A 19,071-nucleotide genomic window follows, 5' to 3' on the forward strand; every position below is an offset into this window, starting at 1 on the left:
GTTTTAAATTTTGCCGCCATTGGAGGTTAGGTTAGGTTTTGAAGTTTTAAAATTTGCTGCCATGGAATGGTTAGGTTAGGTTAGGTTAGGGTAGGTGCTGGTGGTTGTTATGAGTGTGACAGACAATGTTTTTGACTGACTTGGAACTTATTAGATAAGGTTTTGAAGTTTTAAATTTAGCCGCCATTGGAAGGTTAGGTTACGACAGGTTAGGTTAGGTTAGGTGTGGTGCAGGCGGTTGTTGTGAATGTGACAGACGATGGGTTTTACCGACTTGGAACTGCTGAAGGAATTTTAAACTAACTCTATGCCAGATCACAATTCACTTTATGTCTCAAGGACTTACTGAGAGTTGGAGACGTTCCTTACCACGAAATAGCTCTTCAGTCATCTGCTTCCGCTCAGTCCACGAGTAGCGGCCAAGGGTTCGTTAGGTGTACTTGCAAGACCAAGTGCCAAAATTTGAAGTGCTTTTGTATGAAAAAGGCAGTTAAGTGCAATTCAAAATGACATTCCAAAACGTCTCCAATTCTCATTAAGTCCTTAAGACATAAAGTGAATTGTGATCTCGCATAAAGTTGGTTTAAAATTCCTTCAGCAGTTCCAAGTCGGTAAAACCCATTGTGTGTCACATTCATAACAACCGCCAGCACCTACCCTAACCTAAACTAACCTCCCATGGCGGCAAAATTTAAAACTTCAAAATGAAAATATATCCGAAATAGTATTTGTCATTCTATACAATACCTAGGGAAAGTATGTAAAATATTAAAAAAACAGACATTTCATACTTTGCCAAAAAACGCCTAGGCATTGTATAGAATGCCTGCTTTTCACACTTTGCCGGTAACACATATATATATATATATATCCAAAATCTTGTAGAAATTTATCCCAACATTACCACCACCATAAGGATATTGTTAACAATTCCTGTTAACGTAGCAGATGTGGAAAGAAGTTTTTCAAGCTTAAACTGATTAAAAATTATTTTTGAACAGCAATTACCCAAGAAAGATTGATTGGTCTAGCAACTATATCAATAAAGGCGGACAAAGCTTATAATTTAAATTTAGAAGAGCTCATAAACAGTTTTATTGTGCGATATCCCCATAGAGCAAACATTTAATTAATATTATTACGTAATTGTTTTGCATCAATTGGAATAAAAACTAGCAATTGGAGATTTTTCTTATATTTTTGTCTTGTAATCCATCAGGGCGCTATTTAATTGTTTGCTTCAGGGTGCGATCTAATCTGGCGATGGCCCTGATTACTAGAAACTTTTGTGTGAAATAATGGGAAAGAAGACGATGCTATTTGGGTAGGATGCAGACAAGGAAATCATTCTCTAGGGCAGAAACAGCAATAGCGAATAGGAGAGTCTTGGTAAGTCATACACATTTTCAGTTTCTTCCTGAAAATTTAGTTTCCGAAAATCCCTGCATATATCTTTCACCCTGATTTTTAGCCTTAATTTTGGGAAAAAAAGTGCACATTATATTCCAGTAAATATGTTAGTAGATTTTGTGTTTATGGCCTACATAAATATAAAAATATTACACAATTTTCTTTGTGCTTCTCACAATCATGAGCTCTGATAAACAGCTGCTAATCTGCTGTTCTATTGTTGGTTACTGACAGTGTTGCCAACCTGAAAAGACAAAATATCACTACGAGTCTGTCAAAATTCCACTATAGTACTCGGCAATAAAGTTTGCTTGTCATTCGCTGCAAGATAATGCATTACAGGAAGCTCCAAACCTTCCCATCCCTTTCATCACATATTTATAATCAGGCGACTGTTGATATTGAATTTATATACACATCAAAACTGTAAACAATTGTTGAATAATAACACAATAATGTAGACATAATTACCCATAATTACTGGTGCATAAAAACAGTTCTGGGCCCCGACTTAATTTAACCACTGCTTTTTCTTGCTGCATAATGAAAAAACTCAAGTGTATATATCAAGTATAATTTATTATATATAACTCATTCTGATCTGGAGTATTGCAATAATATATGGTGATATATATACACACTACTTTGCAAGTTGTATCTGGAAATATGACTTTTGCTATTGAGTTAGCTCACAGTATTTCCACATATTCAGCTTTCACTAATGATGAAGCTTGCTGAATAGTAAAAGAGGTTCCTGCTTGCTGCTCATGACTAAAGGCAAGATTTGGCATGGTGGTGGATTTTTGCTTGCCAGTGAATACCACTGAGAATTACTGAAAACTCATCAATTCAAATCTCGATCATTCCAGTTTTAGAGTGAACTTTTTAGTTTCTCGTAGAAACTAAAAATATTTAACGTAGAAAGGCTTATACGTTGATTATACATGATTATTAATTAACTTAAGGAATTCACAACGTACACTAGAATATAAATAAAATTAAACTTTAATATATATATTTCCAATATTTCGGTAATGTCACCTTGCCATCTTCAAAGTAACTTAAAATAAAGACATGCATGCAGTCACTACACACAGCAAATGAGGATGAAGCAAGGAAGCTATTGCTTCTCCTACAAGTCCTGCTGATGGTACCCCCTAGGTGGGCTATGTAGGTATTCTTGGCCATTGGGCTGAAGGTCTCCTGATGTACGTTTCACAAATTTGGGGCAGTCTCATGCAACCAAATTTGTTGAAGTTTGGCATGCTTCTTAGGGCTGAGGCTGATTCCATGAAAAGTCTTTCAAATTTGAACTTGCTCTGTTGTATTATTGTGGCTTTCTTCCACCGTATTCTGTGGCATGTATCCAGACCATGGTCTGCAAGACCAGAGTGGCTATACTGGTGAAAACGGGGATGTAGTCTGTTTGGCCAAAGTAGGACAGCTTACAGCTGCAAGGTACCTGGTATACACCAGGTAGGTCTAGGGGAAGTGGTTGGTCTTTAGTGTAGCGGATAAGGGATGCCAATTTTCTATATGGTCTGTAACAAGAGGTCAAGTAATGTTTTTTAAGATTTTGGTAATTTTTTCTGAGGTGCCTCGGATGTAGGAAATGGTGATGGATTTAGAGTAATCCTTGTTGTGAAGTGGGGGGGGGGGTGAAGGGTTGTGGTTTACTGGTTTCAATATTTTTTTTGGGGGGGGGATGGCTGAGAAAGTGTTGAGGATGTGATTTAGTTCAGTGGTTAAGCCATTGTCATTTGAACAGATTAGTTTAGCCCTGTTGTGTAGTGTCTTAATAACTCCATATTGTTGTGAGGGGGGGGGGGATTGTTGGTGAATATATCTGCCTGTATGGGTGGGTTTTCTATAAACTGAGAAAACCAAGGTTCCATATGGCTGGCAGTTGACTAGTGTGTCTAAGCTGTCCTACTTTGGCCAAACAGGCAGGACAGCAAAAATCAGAATTTCAGAACACAAGGACTACATCCATTTTCACCAGTATAGCCACTCTGGTCTTGCAGACCATGCTCTGGATACATGCCACAGAATACGGTGAAAGAAAGCCACAATAATACACTGTAGCAAGTTCAAATTTGAAAGACTTTTCTTGGAATCAGCCTCAGCCCTAAGAAACATGCCAAACCTCAACAAATTTGGTTGCATGAGACTGTCCCAAATTTTGGAGATGTGCATCAGGAGACCTTCAGCTCAGTGGCCAAGAATACCTACATAGCCCGCTAGGGGGCACCATCAGGACTTTTAGGAGAAACAATAGCTTCCTTTCTTCATCCTCGTTTACTGCGTGTAGTGCCTGTGTGCATGTGTCTTTATTTTAAGTTCCTTTGAAGATGGCAACATGATGTTACCAAAATATCAGAAATATATATTAAAGTTTAATTTAATTTATATTCTAGTGTATGTTGTGAATTCCTTAAGTTAATTAATAATCTGGTTTACTCATAGTTTTTTAGGAACCATTTTTTTTTCACACATTCATAGTAAAAAAAAAATTGTAGCAATCTTTCCCATAATACAGTGATTATACATGCCATAGGATACTAAGACAATGTGAACCTGGCTGCTTTTATATTTAAGTAAATATATATGAATATATTTAATTAATAAAATTAAATATATTAATAAAATATTATTAATGAAGATATTTCACATGCAAACTTTTGTTTGCTCACACTTGAGATAATATAAGGTTGAAAACAAATATAATTTCTTTTCAGATATAATTTACTTTCATGTGCCCTCTATTATATACTTCTGAAAGTAATTGGCTCCCAAAAATTTGAGAGATTCATTTTCCTTATTTTTGGATTTCATTTCTTAATTTTTAAAAAATTAACAACATAGACTTATAATTTTCACTATTTCATCAAAGTTAAATGCATTTTCATGGGAATAGTATACTTATATTAACACAGGCACTGCGTTAGTAACTGAGAATGAACAGGAAAAATACAGACTAGCCAATAGTCCTAAAATTATGGCATCTATTAACTTTGGCCGAGTGTTCTTGTCCACTGGGCTAATTGTCTGCAAATGATATTTGCAGACCTGGTTGACTGAGTGGTTAGCGTATCTTCTCTCCAGCCAAAGGCTGCTGGTTCGAATCCTGCCATGGGCTTGGATGTTTGTGATTGTCTGTGAAAATACTAGAGGTAGTGGTGGGTGGTAGATGGCATTGGTGTTGTTGTGGTTCATTGTATTTGATGGATTGTGGGTGGTGGAGATAGAGAGTTGTAGAGTAGATACCCTCCCCTCGATGAGTCTTTGGACTCCCTGGAGGTGTCACATAATAATAATAATAATAATATTATTTCCATATGAGAAGCAGTTTTATGCAGTCATATTTGTTCAGGTTAGGATAGTTCATGAGGACACAAGCAGATTCCAGGAAAAGTCTCTCAAATTTAAATTTGCTTTGGTGGAAAAAGGTTGCTTTTTTCCGTTGGATCTTGTGTTGGATATCCAGAGCATGGTCTGCTAAATTTGAGTGGTCGTAGTGGTGGAAACAGATGTTGTTTTGCTGTCCCAACATCCTAATGTTGGTTGTCCTGCCTGTTCGACTAAAGTAGAAAGATTGCCACTGCAAGGTACAAGGTAGACTTCAGCTACATCTAGAAGTTGCAGCTGGTCGTTAGAAGAGTGGACAAGGGATGCCAACTTTTTGTGTGGTTTGTAAGGTAAGTAGTCACAAGATTGTATTTTTTTAGGATCTTGGCTACCTTTTCATAGGCACCCTGGATATACAAAATAGTGATGGATTTGTTATAATCTCTGTTTGGAGGGAGGGAAAAGAATAGGTACTGGGCGTTAGTATTCTTTTAATCTTATGGGGGATAGCCAGTTGCTAAAAAGGTGTTTTGTATGTAGTTGAATTCAGTAGTGAGTATAATACAGTATCATTGACAGAGTGTAGTATAGAGGCAGCCTGCCTCATGGAGCAGATTAATAAGGGCTCTCATTCAGCCATATCGCAGTAGGCACCGTCACTACGCTAACAATTCATGTTAGCGTAGCAAGTGCGGAAACTTAATCAGTTAAGTTTTCCAAGCTTAAACTGATTAAAAATTATTTGCAAACAGCAGTGACCCAAGAAAGATTGGTTGGTCTAGCAACTATATTGATAGAGGCTGACATAGCTTATAATTTAAATTTAGAAGAGCTTATAAACTTATAAACAGTTTTATTGTGTGATATCCCTTTAGAGCAAACATTTAATTAATATTATTATGTAATAATTTTGCATTAATGTTTCTCTTGTAATAAAAACAAAATAGCAATTGGAGATTTTCTTATATTTTTGTCTTATAATCCATCAGGGGGAGTGGATATTTAATTGTTTGCCTCAGGTGCGATCTAATCTGGCAACGGCCCTGGTACAGTGTTATCAGAGCAAATCAGTTTTGCCCTGTGGACTAGGATTTTTGTAACACCATATTGTTGAAGGTGTGATGTGACTATTGGCATGTATTTACTTGTATGTATGTATGTATGTATGTGGGTTTTTTATAGATGGTGGAGGCGAAGGATCCATCTGGTTGTCTTGTAACTGGGGTATCTGTGAAGGGCAGATTTTTATTACTGTCTCTTTCTATGGTGAATTGGATCCTTGGATGTTGACTGTTTAATTGGGAAAGAAAAGTGTTTAGGGTGTCTGGGCCATGTGGTGAAATGGCAAACACCTTGTCCTCATAACACAGCTAGATAGTAGGTTTAGAGGGGATAGAGTGAAGAAACAGACCATGACTGTGTCTTCTATTTTTATATTTTTATTTTATATATATATATATATTTTATTTTTATTTTTTATTCCAAATAAAATAGCCCAAGTTCATGAACTGAAACAGGGCTGGGATACTGGGAGGAAATTTTGCTTGTATTAGATAAAAGTTCTTTAATAGCATGTTTGTGAATAAGGAGACCATCAAAATTGATAGTTAAGTCAGCATTCATTGGAGCACTGACTTAATTGACTAAGACTTCATCCATTTCCACCACCGTGACCACTCAGGTTTAGCAGACCATGCCGTGGATATCCACCACAGGATCCAATGGAAAAAAAAGCAACTCGACTCCACTAATGCAAATTTAATTGAAAGGCTTATCCTGGAATGTGATTCTGTCTTCATGAGCTATCCTAACCTGAACAAATATGGCTGCATAAAACTGCCTCTCATGTGGAAATCTCATTTGCAGACCATCAACCTAGCAGCCAAGAACACTCATCCAAAGTTAATAAATGCCTATTATCTCATTCAGTGCACTTAATCTCCTTCTCCTCATTATTAATGATACTTTAGTTTATGAATGCCAAGAATATCTTATAAATTTTTACTCATATACCTTATACTTTTACTTAGACATTTCAACTCTGATGTTATTATACCACCTATGTTGTTAATTTTCCTAAACTAGATTAGGTATCATAATCAACATATAATCCTAAGCACCAGTTTCTCTGTGCTTTTCTTTTCACCATGCTTTGCATTTCCAGGTCTAGCTGAATATTTTATCCTCTCCACGTTACAATTTGTTTGCTGGTATCAATTCCCCCACTCCTCCCTCCTGTCTTTCTCACTCGCTTATCTTCATGAAAAGATAAGAAATATTTCATAAGAATAATCCACACTTCTCAATACCCATCAAGGTAGCAACCTCATACAATCAAGTTTTATTTAGGCCAACAGTTTTTGGTCCTATTAACTCATTCATTACACTTAATCCCCTTCTCCTCCTTATTTATGATACTTTAGTTTATGAATGCCAAGAATATCTTATAAATTTTTATACTTATATGCCTTATACTTTTGCTTACACATTTCAACTCTGATTTCCTCCCACATGAACTTTAGACTTCCCTCTCTTATTATTATTATTACCACCCCAAGATCTCACGGAGTCAAAGACTCATCTGAGAGGTCCTTTTATCACACACACACACAGCTCATCATACTGTGTCTTAAACACACTCAAACTCTTTGCAGACACCACACTCTCAGGCAAGGCATTCCAATTAATTACAACTCTGCACAAAAAAAACCTGCTTCTCATTCAACCTGCTACTCACATCCTCTTTATACAGTTTCCAGGGATGACCTCTGGTACTCCTCCGATCTCCCACTATTTTTTGTAGAACTTCTCCAGCATTGATCCCATAACAACCCCTTACTAGCTCGTAGGTCTCTATCATACCTTCCCTCTTCCTCCTGTCCACCAGACTCTGCAGTTTAAATTGTCTCAATCTTTCCTCATACTCAACATTCCAGAGGTTAGAAACTACCTTAGTCAGTCACCTTTGGACCCTTTACAACATCTCTTCGTCCTTCTGACACACAATAGTCCATGTGTGGCCTAATCAAAGCCTTATACAATGGAACAAGAATCTCCCTACTTCTACAAGTCAGTGTCCTCCGCATCATTCCCAGAAGCCTTTGTGTTATCTTCACAATTTTGTCTATCTGTCCCAGATCCTTATCACTTATTCCATATTTTTTCACCAGACTCATATACTTCCTTTGTATTCCTGGCCATCCTTCTTATGTTGTTCACCCTCACATACATTCTTTACTGTTTTATCTCTATTTTTTTTTATGACATATCTCCCTGGCCACTCTGACTTTCCCATTTCCACTATCTTCTATACTGATTATTTCTTTCATTCTTTCATTAGACACCACTCTCCTCTTTCTGTCCAAACCCTTCTTCAGTTTCACCTATCTTGCTCTCTTTCCTGTTTCACAATCCATCTTACTTCCTCAAGATTTCTTGTTCAGTTCTTCATTTTCAGTATCAGCCTCTCCACTTGATTTACACCAAATTCATTCAGATGTAACCCACACAACCACAAACTACACTTCCTTCATCTCGCACACCTTTGAAAACACACCATTCAGCGTTTTTGCTTGCTGCCTGAAATCATTACTGTTATACCCGACTCCCGTTCTTGCCACACTGTTAACTTTTGCTTCTCTCAGGAATATTCTGATAGGTTTGTAGGATGCATGGGAAGTTTGTTTGTTTTGGATTTACAAAGCAGCTAAGGCTATGAGGCCAGTGTATTATGTCTGCAAATTGCATGTGTTCCCTGCAAATTGCATGTGTTCCTTGTTTTGTGGGAAGAAAAATCTGAGTTTCCTTCAACTTCTTTAGTTAAGTCTTGGTAAAGGTTCTTCGTCACCTAGATGGGATTTGAACCTAGGGGTTTCCAACTTAAAGGGCACAAACAGTTATTGAGGTTCCATGTCAGAAGTGATGCTGAACAGTATTCATTATTATAAATGTAAATGACCCTTCTTGTTTTTATACACTTAATCTGTGTTTTATATCAAATCATAAGTAAGGAGAGTAATTAGAAAATAATTTTCCTCAATTTATTCCTTTCACAGGTTTTATTGGATGATCTCAACGAATCACATTTTACCTAGAATCACAACATGGCATCATATTTGATTACCCAAGCAATTCGAAAGGTAATTTTTTTTTTTAATAGAAGAAATTACATAATGAAGTCAGTCTTACCTTTTAAATAAAATAATAGGAGTTTGCATATAACCAGTACTTGATTAGGGTCATAGATATATGACCCTAATCAAGTACAGTGATAGCTAAGAGATGTGCACCACATATTGCTACCAGATTCTTTTTAAAATAAAAAACACTGATGGAGATGATATACATCAATCAAAAAACTGTTTATGATAAATTTTTCAGATGTAATTACAACCAAATAATTTTATATGCAGAAATCAGATCTCAGCATACTATTTCATATTGTGCAGTGAGTTAATAACTCTAGTGATATAATATATTAGATAAGTGAGTAAGCTTTTGTTGTAAAGTGAAAGTGAAAACAAATTTATTCTCATTCACATTGCAGACAAGATTGTTCCTGAGTGCAAATACCCCTTCCTGCATATATATCTGGACAATTCAATGTCCAGTAATTGCTTTTATTCTTTCCTTGATTATAAATTAAAGATGCCAAGAAATTATATTCTTGGTTTCATCCTTTATCCAGATGTAAGCAAACAAAGCTTGCGCTTGAAGTAACGTCACGACTGGACTACTTATATATAGAGGCTTGACTTCACATCAGTTGCCTTAGTATCTCATAATGCAAAGCACATATCCTTACAGACAAGTATAATGCTATACATTATGGGACGGGCCACTACCCAGACTGGTTTCACCCGGAATCTCGGGTTTTTCGTCCCTCATAACAGGCAAACTGGCTCAATGAACACACATGGATCTACAGTCACAAAATACATACTTAATCCCTTATTAGAGGAGGGCTCAACCCATCCTAAGGGATGAGAGAACCCCATATGAAACAATACTAAAATACTCTGGATTAGAGATAGATGTTGAAAGTTTTTTTCCACTTGGTTATACTATAAATTAAAGATGTCAAGAAATTATATTTTTGGTTTCATCCTTTATCTAAATGTAAGAAAACAAAATTTGCACGTGAAGTAACTTTATTACTAGACTACTTGTATATAGAGGCTAATGACTTCTATATACAATTGGATATTCTATATTACACTTGGATAAAGGATGAAACCAAGAATATCATTTATTTTTTGGTATCTTTAATTTATAGTATAACCAAGTGAAAAAACTTTAAACATCTATCTCTAATCTAGGATATTTTCTAGATTAGAGATAGATAATAGTAATAAAGATATATAGTAACAAGGTGTGACACCTTCTGACTACTTGTATATGGAAATATCACTTCTGCATTACTTCAACCTTGGTATCACCTCTGAGTAGTGGCCCTTCCCATAGTACATAGCATTGTACTTGTCAGTAAAGATATGTGCTTTGCATTATGGGATACTAAGGCAATTGAGGTGAAGTCATTAGCCTCTATACAAGTAGCCTAGTCGTAAAGTTACTTCATGTGCAAACTTTGTTTGCTTACACTTGGATAATAGATGAAACCAAGAATATAATTTCTTGGCATATTTAATTTATAATATAACCAAGTGAAAAAACTTTCAACATCTTTCCTTGATTTGTTGGAAACTCAGTTAACTAGTGCTCTGATTGAATTAACTTAAGGTACTTTGATCACAACTATTTTGACATTTGTGATTTTAATGAATACTAATCGTTCACTCGGTAATAAGATTTTTTTTTCTTTTATTTATTTTTTTGAGTTGATAGTTAAAAAAATGCAACAATTGTTTAGACGATTCTAAGATTCAGAAATCTTCCGTAAGCCTAAGATTTTTTTCAGTTTTGTGTAAATTTAAAATTTTTATGATGTTTTATTAGTTATTGCAGGCCTTGTTCGTTACATAAATAGCGTCTCCATTCTCCAAGACATTCTCCACTTAAGACTTTCACAAACGTTTGTGAATGTCTTAAGTGCTAGATTAATTCGATTAATTCATTCCTAGAGTTAGACAACCACTCTGGAGTCCTGAAATGCAGAGTGGTGGAATACAAAAAAAGGTTCCCTTTGGTCTGTAGAGAAGTTTTCTGGGTCTGCTTTTGCTGTTAAATATACAAGTGGGTGATCTTTTGTGGGTCACCATAGAAAGTTACCAAATTCTTTAAAGAATATAACTTTTATTAACTTTTAAAAAATACTTTTTAAAACATTGCCTTTCAAAGATATATCAGTTGCATTTTATTCCAAAAGTCTGTGAAAATTTAAAAATATTAAAACTTATGTTAAATGTGTAATATTCTATTTTAAAATTTTCTGAATGGATTGTTTTATGTGGTTGGATTAGAAAGCTTAGTGGAACAGCCCTAGGAAATTTTCCTTTATGCTTGTATAGATAAATATGATTATAGCATGTAATCTAGCATAAATGCTTAGACATTGTTACTCATATTGAGTTTAGAGGAGAAAATGCATCTAGAGATAATTATTAACTAACTGTACATATTTAGCTAATTAAATTATTATCCAGTATTTCACCATGGCCACATAGAAATGTACTAAGCACATGCACACAAGCACAGCAGTAGGAAAGAAAACACAGGCTGTGTAAAAAGTGGGATCTACAGTCCTGACTAATACCCTCTATGGCTGCAGTGATGTAATCTTGCTGATTGTAAGTTTCAGTAAGGAAATACCGTGAGTAGACATATTAATTACTATTATAATAATGGAATTAACTCATGTAAAATATTCTTTATTAGTAGAATTTTCTCCTGAGTATCACAGGCATCATCAGTACAAGTGCAAAGGCTAATTAAACAATAACTGATATGTTCACAAAACCACCTTTGGTTCAGATATGTGGATGACTTTTTTGCCATATGGAAGGGCACTATGGAAGAATTATAACAGTTTCTCTCAAAAATAAATGCATTTCATCCAAGGATCCAGTTTGAGCCCACTCCTTTTGTTCTTCAGAAGAACTATTACAAAAAGAATTACAATATATTAATTCCTCCGTTATACGAATTCTTTCATAAAAAGAGCCTTAAGTAGTCGCTTCAGCATCCTCTTCAAATACAGAAGCAACAATGCGTATACCCATCCCCTATGTGCAAAACATGAACGAACACATGGCTAAAGTGTTAAAACCATTAATTATTTGTGTTGCCTTTCGACCCATCAGAAAAATCTCTACATTCCTCACGTCTCCAAAGGACAAGCTCCCATATCTCAGCTATCTAGGTGTCTACCAGATTCCCTGCTCTTGTGGGTTATCATATTTCAGACAAACAGGAGGATCTGCTCTGATCTGGTCAGAACACAAGTCGAATATTCAGTACCTTGAACCTGAACAGTCTGGACTTGCAGAGCATGCTATCAACACTAGACATAGAGTTCAGTGTAACAAGACAAAAGTCATTCACAAAAATCGGTTCCTTATGGAACTCCTTTACAAAGAAACGTGAAATATTTTTTCGCTCCCCTAACCTAAACAGATCCAATGGTCTACGTCTTTCCCTCTTGTGGGAGATAGTACTCTATAAATCAGTAAATCTTTCCTAACTTTTGTAATTATATACACATATATATATATACATTTTATTTATTTATTTATTTTTGATGAAATAAATTTAAGAAATTTAACCTTAGCTACTTAGGTTGTGCTTTGTGAATATATCAGTTATTGTTTAATTTAGCCTTTGTGCTTGTACCGATGATACCTATGATACTTAGGTGAAAATTCTACTGATAAAGAATATTTTACATGAGTTAATTCTGTTATTATAATAGTAAGTAGCCTGCTGATTGTCTCAGTATGATGATTTCTCATATTTTTGGTAAAGTGAGGCAGCTAAATTTGTTAAGATTTGGAGAATGTAGTGCTGTAGCAGATTCTAGAAATAATCTCTCATATTTATATCTGTTTCTGTGTGAAAAGAAGGTTTCCCCTATCGGGTCGGATAATCTATATCCATGGCATGATATTCTACTACTTCAGAATGGTTCTAGTGCAGATAATAATGCAATAATTATATGGTATAATAATTATGGTAGAAATAATAATGTAATAATTATATGGTGCAGATAATAATGTAATAATTACATGGGTCCCATGACTCATTGCAGGAGACCCAAACTATCAACACAATATCTATCATCCTTGTCATTGAAACCACTAACAGACAAGTTAGTGGTTTCAATGTTATGTTACTCACAACTAGCTCAGACAACCCATTACACTCATTTACCACTCTCTCTAAGCACAAAATCTAGTCTCACATGCTTGCTAACTACACACTTACCTAACGTCCAGGAATGGTCTCTTGTCCTGCCTCATCTATTCAAGTGCTGAAATATTTCCTTTGTATTAATCCTATAAAATCCCTTAATTAACTTAAATGCTTCTATCATATTCCCCCTTTTTTACTTATCAGCCAACTTTTGCAACCCACAAACCTTAAATCTCTCTTCATAGGGAGCATTCCACTGACTACTCACTGTCTTGGTCACTTGCTTCTAGATCTTCTCCACCACTTTCTCATCTCTAAGAAACCCAGGTGACCAGACTTGAGCACAGTATGATAACTTCCTTTTCTTTACTTGTTAGTGTGTTCTTCAATAACCAAGTAATCCTGTGAGCTACCCTGGCTACTTTTGCAGTATGCCATCCCTCTGTCTACTGCCCCCCCCCCCCCAAATCCCTGTTATGTTTTGTTATGTTAAATCATCCTGCAAACTCTCTACTTCATCTTGATTAACTCTTACCCCTTACCCAACTTTGAATCATTAGCAAACAACTTAATATTTCCCTTCAAATTATTTCCTATATCATTTATGTACAAATTAAACAGCAGTGCTTCAAGCACAGAGCCCTGTAGCACACCACTGCTCATCTGCCTTCTCCTGGATTCTTCTCTTCCATATACTACTTTTTGGTATCTGTCCATCAACCACCATATTATCCATCCCCATTTGTTGAAGTTTGCTTAACAGAGTTCCATGTGATATTCTGTCAAATGCCTTTGTGAAATCCAGCAGTATCACATTTGTAGCCATTCCCTTTATTCAACTCAGCTGTCACTCTATTATTAAAAGTTAGTAGATAACTAAGGCATGACTGACCTTTCACAAAGCCATGCTGCCCCTTATTGAGTATCATATTCACCCATTACTGAATTCCCTTTTCACTGACCCAGTATTTTTACCACCACTCCTGAAATACTGACTGGTCTATAATTTGCTATTACAGACTTAGATCTGCCTTTATGCAAAGGAATTATTATGCCCTCCCCTCCTTCTTGGGACTTTGCCAGAGCTGAGACTTAAACAGCATAGTCAAAGGCGTCACCAGTTCCCATGCACACTCTTAAAATGCAAGCCCATATCCTATCCCATCCAATAACTGTATTTGCATTCAGATTCTGCAGTATCCTAAGTACCTCCAGTTCATCGATCTCTGTTCTGACATCATTCCCTGTCACATCTGCCATAACAATATCTTCACTGGATGATGATTACTCCTTGCAAGATGGTCACTCAGTAGCTCAACAGTTTTGTCTGCTTCTGTCACTTCCACTCATTAGAAGTCTTTGAGATTTCTTTTTGCCTTCTCTGCTAATTTTGTCTTATAATCTGATTTTGCCTTCCTTACCGTACTGGTACCCTTTTTTTCCCGATTCTTGTACTGTTCATGAGTTAGCTGGTCACCTTTCTCTTTATATCCTCCACAACATTGTTTTTTTTTGCAACTCATGCTTAATGATACTACTAATCGATCTAACTCCTATACAATTTACCCTCCTCATGTTGCCTCCTCCAGGTACCCCTTGACTATCTCCCATACAATGTGAACATCATTCCCTTGAAGATCTTTATGCCATGGTGCTGTTTCAAGCTTCTTCCTTAGTGTATCATAATCACCTACCTTGTAGTTCCAAACATATATCCCTTTTTAAGTGGAATTTCCATGTTTTGCTTCTTTGCTTTCTTTCAAATCAAGATCACATTATCACTTTCCCCAGTTGGAAGCAGTGTAGGTGTAGCCACCTTATGGACAAGTCTTCTGATCCTGTAACAAAATCCAATCCTCTCATACCCCTATCCCATCCATCACATTCTGCTTTAAGCAATTTTCCCTTATATTATATTTAATATATATATTATTTATATATTATTTAATAATAGAGTGACCATTTCCTTGCTATGTGATATTTCCTCCATCCAATCTATGTCTGTGAAGTTGAAGTCTCCTATAATAATTACTTGACTTGCACTCATTGTACTAATCTACTGATGCATGTCTTTCTCATTGTTGGATTCTGAATATATCGAGATTTGAGTAATTAATATTTACTTCAGAATCCAACATGATCTTCCATCACATAAGCTAGACTTGTAATTATTATTTAATGTAAATCACTTGTTTATAAATTAATACTCATGTAACTACCTTTAAGTTCTATTAATAATTAATTAATTAATCAAGGATATATAATAATAATAGTGAAAAGACTCTGTATTAAAATATTATTAAGTTTATTTTATTTATTGCTATATTAATATTATAAGAATTTGTATTCAACATTTTAACTGCATATTAATTGAAATGTAAATATTCCTTATTTATTCCTGTATGTAGAGGTATAACGTTGTGCAATGCCTCAGTTTTATTATATTTTTTTAGTTGTCATGGAGACATATGTAAGATAGCAAGTGCGAGTTTAGAACAGAGTGTGGCAGATCGGTATTGAAGGGCTGGAAAAGGATTTTAATAGAAGTAGAGCACGAGAATAATTTCGGCGGGAAGAAGGGATATATAAGCGAAGAGGTAGTGGGTATCTAATGACGGATGGCGTCTCGCGTGTTAGTGTTTCGTGTCGTGTATTTTTGATGGTGAATTGTGAATTTGACTGATATGTTTTTTTAGAGATTATGCTTATATTCATTAATAATATCAGTTAATTACTTGCTGCCATAAACAGGCACTTTATTTTCTATACTGGTTTATCGAGGTAAGTCTATTGAATTTACAAGGGCGATACGCTAGGCCTACTGCCGCTAGTATCACCATTGTTGTATTTTATATCGCCACATCTTATTGCTGGTAGACACCTTAGTGTGTCTACGGGATTTGCTAGTAGACTCTCAGTCTACAGGATTACCTGGGAAACTGTTAGTTTCTCTCAAGCCAACTATGGAGTCTCCATATGACGATCTTGATTTCAAACAGCTATTGGCTATCTTTAAACACGTAGGAGGCCTACTACAAAGGAAATGGCCAGGTAAGGTGGCAATCCATCAGGTTGAGGAGGTAGAAACAGAGGACTGCCAATCCCCTGACCCTCTCCCCTGCACTTCTCAAGATAACATTAGAGAGATTATGTCACCGATTAATGATCAGACCCTAGTGGACTCAGATAACTCATTAGATTATCAGGTTGTCAGCAGGAAAAAACGTAAGAAAGATTCGCCAGCAACAGAGCCTGAAATAGTCCTTCAACCCCTGGAAAAAACAACTCCAATGGAGTTAACAGCACAACCTGACGTAAGAATAGAGACCGAATCCAGGGCACAACCTAAAGAGAGGATCCCACCTATAATCTTGAGAACCAGAGAAAAATGGTCATCAATAACAACCAAGATGAAGAACGTAAACATCAAATTTACATCAGCAAAGAGCACAGATGAAGGAATCCGAATTCAACCTGAAGGTATTTCAGACTACCGCCAACTCACCAGATTGCTGGATGATCTCAATGCTCCTTATCACACATTTCAGCTTAAAAGCGAAAAGAACTTAAAAGTTGTAATTAGAGGGCTGGCTGAGACCATTCCAGCCGAAGAAATAGCTACTGATCTCAAGTCACAAGGCCTAGAGCCGATTAAAATTTCACGGATGTACCGATCAGACAAGCGCCCTATGCCTCTGGTCCTGGTTGAGATCAGTAAAGAGCATAAAGAAATTTACGATCTTAAAGTAGTTTGCAGTTTGGTCATCAAGATTGAGCCTCTCAGAAAAAAGGCTTCAGCTGGTCAATGCCATCGCTGCCAAAAGTATGGACATGCGCAAAAGCTATGCAAAGCAGAATTCAAGTGTGTCAAATGCGGCAACAACCACCCTTCACACACTTGCGTCAAGCCACAAACCACACCTGCTAAGTGTGCAAACTGTGGCGGCCCACACCCAGAAAATTACAAGAGATGCTCACTTTATCCACTCAACCTGCAGAAAACTAGAGAGGTTCTACCCCTGCCCAATCAGAAGAGAATTACACCAGAAAGCAAAATGCGAGTTGTTACTCCTGAAAAGTCATATGCTTCTACCATCTATACTAATAATAAACCGGCATCTTGCAACCAAGCCACTGCAGCAATCCTAACTGCCACACTAGGAGAGATGTTGACAACCTTTAGCAAAACAAATCCCAGTCAGGCTGATACCAATAAATTCCTCAAAAGCACACAAGTCATCTTCTCTATGATTAATGGATAACATGGTCAATTTAAATAATTCACTACAGATTGCTTATTGGAATGCTAACGGGCTAAAAAACAGCCTCCTAGAACTAAAAGAATTTACTGAAAGATACAAGATAGACATCCTTCTGGTCAATGAGACGCACCTTAGACCTTGTGACAACCCCAAAATAAAGTACTACACACTACTAAGATCAGATAGACTTAATGCCAGAGGGGGGTGGAACTGCTATATTTGTTAAAAATAGCATTAGATACAATGAGATCAAGAAATCAGCAACCATAAACCTGGAAGAAACAGGAATTGAAATACAAACAAAAAACACAGGCAGTTTAAAACTATATTCAGTCTACAACCCTCCAGGCAAATCACTTCTAGCCTCAGACCTCTCCCAACTCTTTGACACAAACGAAGCAACAATAGTGGCAGGAGATCTAAACGCAAAACACCCTGCATGGAATAGTAGAAACACCAACAACAACGGGAAGAGCCTACACAAATTTGCTATGTCAAGAAACATCACCATAGCAGGTCCTGTCGAACCAACTCACTATGGACCAATGGGCAGGCCTGATGTGCTAGATATCGCCATTTTCAGAAACACCCCATATCATTTCAAGTTGCAAGTTATTAATGATCTTAGCTCCGACCACAATCCAGTTCTGCTTAGCCTTGGCGGAGAAGCAGTAACCATCCCCGAACAATCCTACATGAAGCTCAATTTAATTCTCAGTAACACCACAGGCCCTGTTCCAACTATCTCCTCACCCAAAGAAGTAGACATAGTGATCAATAAACTAGAAAGAACAATCCAATCTGGCCTTACAACAGCCTCCACCGTCACCGTTCCAACCCAAACTAACCTGCTCCCTGAAGAGATCCTAAAACTTATCCGAAGCAAAAACGAAATTAGGCGACGGTACCATTCAACACTATCACCCCAGGATAAAAAAGAGCTTAACAGAGCAATAAACCTAGTCCGATATGCAATCAAAGACCATAAAAATCAGCAATGGGAGAGAAAACTAAGCTCCTTAAGCATTGAAGATAACTCGCTATGGAAGATGACTAAAGCCTTTCACAGCGATCACCTCAACATAAAACCAATACATGGAAAAAAAGGTATAGTCTACCGAGACGATGAAAAAGCTGAAGCTTTTGCAGACTCATTGGAGCTGCAATTTCAACCAAATTACACTCATGCGGACTTGCGCTTCATTGAAAAAATCCACAAGCAAGTACGCTATGCACTTCATTGTCCCGCCACCTGTGACAACTCAAACTACACTACACCAAATGAAATACACCAAATTATCAAGAACCTCAATAACAGAAAAGCACCAAGTCCTGATCAGATTTCAAACAAAATTATTAAAGTACTTCCTCATAAAACAATAATGCATCTTGTGGCAATCATTAATGCTATGCTAAGACTCAATTATTTTCCCACTCAATGGAAGCAAGCAGATGTAATCCATATACACAAACCAGGGAAAGCACCCCAGTTCCCCCAGAATTACAGACCTATCAGCCTCTTGTCGAGCCTGGGGAAAATAGCAGAAAAAGTAATTCTTAAACGCCTCCAAACTGAAACAGAGAATCTAGGTGTAATCCCAAAAGAACAATTTGGATTTAAAACTGGACATAGTACAACCCAACAAATCCACAGACTCATAGAATACATCACTATTGGATACAACTGGAGACAGCATACAGGTGCAATCTTCCTAGATGTGGCAAAGGCCTTCAATAAAGTATG

The 19,071-nt window shown here is 36.5% G+C and overlaps 1 protein-coding gene across 4 annotated transcripts in view; it reads left to right on the top strand.

Moving 5' to 3' along the window:
- LOC150107302 (short/branched chain specific acyl-CoA dehydrogenase, mitochondrial) overlaps window positions 1-19,071 on the top strand; it is a 186,810-nt gene that overhangs the window by 7,904 nt on the left and 159,835 nt on the right. For 2 of the 4 annotated variants that reach the window (XM_090391162.1, XM_090391159.1), the window contains exon 2: window positions 8,814-8,897. In XM_090391162.1, the coding sequence (XP_090247288.1) occupies window positions 8,862-8,897 (36 nt within the window). In that variant the 5' untranslated portion in view covers window positions 8,814-8,861. Of the gene's footprint in view, window positions 1-1,219; window positions 1,390-8,813; window positions 8,898-19,071 lie in introns of all 4 variants that reach the window. The other 2 variants (XM_090391160.1, XM_090391161.1) reach the window with 2 other exon arrangements.

This window comes from Typopeltis vanoorti, chromosome 4, assembly GCF_054136105.1.
Source record: "Typopeltis vanoorti isolate ZY-2024b chromosome 4, IOZ_Tvanoo_1.0, whole genome shotgun sequence".
NCBI classification, from domain to species: Eukaryota; Metazoa; Arthropoda; class Arachnida; order Uropygi; family Thelyphonidae; genus Typopeltis; species Typopeltis vanoorti.